The sequence below is a fragment of the Trachymyrmex cornetzi genome, unplaced genomic scaffold, assembly GCF_001594075.2.
Source record: "Trachymyrmex cornetzi isolate Tcor2-1 unplaced genomic scaffold, Tcor1.1 scaffold246, whole genome shotgun sequence".
In the NCBI taxonomy this organism is placed as follows: Eukaryota; Metazoa; Arthropoda; class Insecta; order Hymenoptera; family Formicidae; genus Trachymyrmex; species Trachymyrmex cornetzi.
Genome location: NW_017297123.1, coordinates 68,932 through 72,044, shown reverse-complemented (window position 1 = coordinate 72,044; position 3,113 = coordinate 68,932). Strand labels below are relative to the sequence as shown.

The window sequence follows — 3,113 nt, the reverse complement described above, 5'->3', positions numbered from 1 at the left end:
TCTCCCTCTGATAAAATAATTTCTCAGGTTTCAGTTTTCCGAAATGCGGTGCACTTGTAGGTTGATGCTGAAACTATAAATAATTTTCAGAAAAATTATACTATTGTTGCTAATGCATGCTTTTACAACAAATCATAAATGCAGACATTGTTTAATGAACGTATAGTATTTTGGTTAAAGGAAATAATATGTTTTCAAGGAAATAGTTCAAGATGGAAAGTTCTGTTTAATTGGAAGTAATGCATACATAACATTTTCAACTATTTTACATACGCATCTTACACAATACGCAATTAAACATTTAAATAAAATAAATATTTGTAAACCAAGGGATAATCTTGTAATAAAACATAAATCTCACTTTCAATAAGAAGAATAAACAAATTAAAAGCAAAAATAAACAAAACAGAACAGACAAGTATCAAAATCACAGTACAGTACAAAATCACAGAGTAGAGACAAGTAAAATCATAGTATTTTTATGTAAGTCCCCATTCTTCTTTTGACAGACTGCTCAAAAACAGTAACATATTTAGATGCTCACCAGTAAGACGGCTGCGATTATCAGTTTTCACATTTCCTGCATGTGAAAATAAACGTTCGCATGGTACTGAAGTTGAAATAACACTCAAATACTGCAATGCTAATTTGGACAGTATTGGAAATGCATGCTTAAATGATTTCCAATATTTAAAAACATTCTCTGAACGTTTAATTACTGGTTGATGCAAATATTGTTTTAATTCTAAATTCCAACTTTCATCTGTATTATTTATCTCTCTATTTTTTAATACAAGATTATCATGAAAATGCCACAAATTTGAAGTTGGACTATTTGCGTTATTAGCATCTTGATTGTTTTCTTTTTCCACATTTTCACGTGGACGGTTGGAGATCTTTTTTAACTGATTGTCAATGTCTTGAATTGCTTGGGAAGCTGCTAAAGCACTTTTGAAATGTAGCCTTTTGAAGCGAGGATCTAAAATTGTTGAGATTGCAAGAATTCGAGTCGATTCCAGATATTGAAATTTTTTGTTGAACTGATTGAGCAATTTCTCCTGAAACTCGTTGCCAATTTCTGTTGTAGTCACGCAATTAGTAACAGCTGCTGTCATGCAGTGGATAATTGGAATTATGACGCTACAAGTGGGATAGTTTTCCCCGCTTATCTCGGTAATTACACTTGCAACAGGTTCCATCAATGCTACTAAATCCTTTAAAACAAGAATTTCAATCCTTGTGAGCATATCTGGCATATTAGCACATTTCAGCATTACTGGATAAACATAATCTTCTAATGCCAAAAAACGTTCTAACATGTAGTAAGTTGTATTCCATCGTGTTTCAACATCTTGAATAAACTTCAATATCGTTCCATCAGTTTTTCCATCACGTTTCTGCAATCTTTTCAATTCATCTGATGCGACAATACTGTGTGCCTGGTGAGGCTCACAATCTTTTTTACCTTAGTTATAATTTGTATGGCAGACTGGTTGGACTGTAGTGCGTTCGGCACCAAATGAGATAGAATGTGCGCAAAGCAAGCTAATTGTTTACTATTTCCAACTAATTTAGTAACCGCACTTTTAATATTTGCTGCACTATCACTAATAACAGCCATGACTTTGTTTAAATCTATGTGGAAATCTTCCATAACTTTTAATAAAGAATCATGTAAGTAATCACTGGTATGATTTCTGTCTAATGGTAAAACTCCCAAACAACCATTTTTCATCTCACAATCAGCTTCCAGGTAATGAATTGTGACACCAAGGTAACTCTGATTGGAAACGTCAGACCAATTGTCACATGTTAAAGTATATGATGATACTTTTTGAATTTTCTCTCGAAATTGTTCTTTCATTGTTTGATGTCTTGATTCCATTAAATTAGTAATAGTTTTTCTACTTGGAATGTTATATAAAGGAACTATAGTTTTCATGAGTGTTTTGAATCCCTTCGCCTCTACTGTGGAGAGAGGAAGCTTATCAACAGCAATCATATACATGAGTGACAATGTTATTCTATCTGCAGTCTGTCCGCCCTCTGGAAATACATTTTTAATTGTTATTATATGTACATACATATATATTTATTATATAGTATTATATATACATTTGTTTTTTTTATTTATATTATTTATTTATTTACTTATTTATTTTACTTATTTTGTTATTTGACTTGTTTTTGTTATTATTATATATTTGTTTTTCAATCTTTTACTAACCTCCAAATGATCTTATTCTGCTGAAAGCATCATCAATTCGTAATTCGCCCTGTAATTATTGTTTGCTTTTAGAGTGTATCAGTGTAATATATATTTCATTTTATATACAATTATTTATTTTATTTTACATCATTTAAATCATATCTGGCGTTTGTTTCTTTTAAAAACTTGAAGAGTTTCAGCGGTCGATGCAGAACCTTCTTTAAAAGACTCATTGTCAGAATCACATTTTCTTTTCTTTGCTTGTGATATTAATATTTTATGCTTTCGTGAAATATGTTGCATTAAGTTTGTTGTATTTCCGCTATGTTTTATAATTTTATCACAAAAAGAGCATTTTGCTGATATGTCATTATATTTTGTATAATGTTTCCATGCAAGACTTTTTTGTTTGATGGGAAGATTCTTCTGTGGTTTGTTTGAAAGGGGTTGATCCCTTGAACTTTCAGATGAAATTTCATTACTTTCTTCTCCAATTTCTTGAATATCTGTTGACAATGTATTAATGATAAGGTTATAATTTTTGTAGTCAAAGTGTTCATAGAGAAGTTCAGAAACTATATACATATATATATATAATTACACAATGTTTATAATAAAAATATTGTTTACCGTCGTCGTTATGATATCCTTGACTCATTGTCAATGTAACGAGAGAATACTCAATACATCCAACCAGAGAGAAGCGTGTATATAAGTATATACTGGAATAAATTGGCATCCAAGCTGAGATACTTTAGCGGTTAGCCTAGTAATCACGATAACTTCAATATTATGTCCGGTGTCGTTGCGACTAATGGCGAATGGCGATGAAGACGGTTAGCGCGCAGTTAACCTATTATTATCCTTAAGGCCGTGATACAATAGAAGGAATAAGAAATTAAGG

General features: G+C 31.2%; 1 protein-coding gene across 1 annotated transcript; it reads right to left on the bottom strand.

Moving 5' to 3' along the window:
* Positions 1–2,857, bottom strand: LOC108761268 (zinc finger BED domain-containing protein 1-like). The gene is given in 6 exon segments (XM_018507696.1): positions 1–73; positions 545–1,436; positions 1,439–2,046; positions 2,228–2,276; positions 2,372–2,706; positions 2,840–2,857. Coding segments are annotated over 5 exon segments (1,740 nt in total). The 5' UTR covers positions 2,513–2,706; positions 2,840–2,857; the 3' UTR covers positions 1–23.
* Positions 2,858–3,113: the final 256 nt, after the last annotated feature.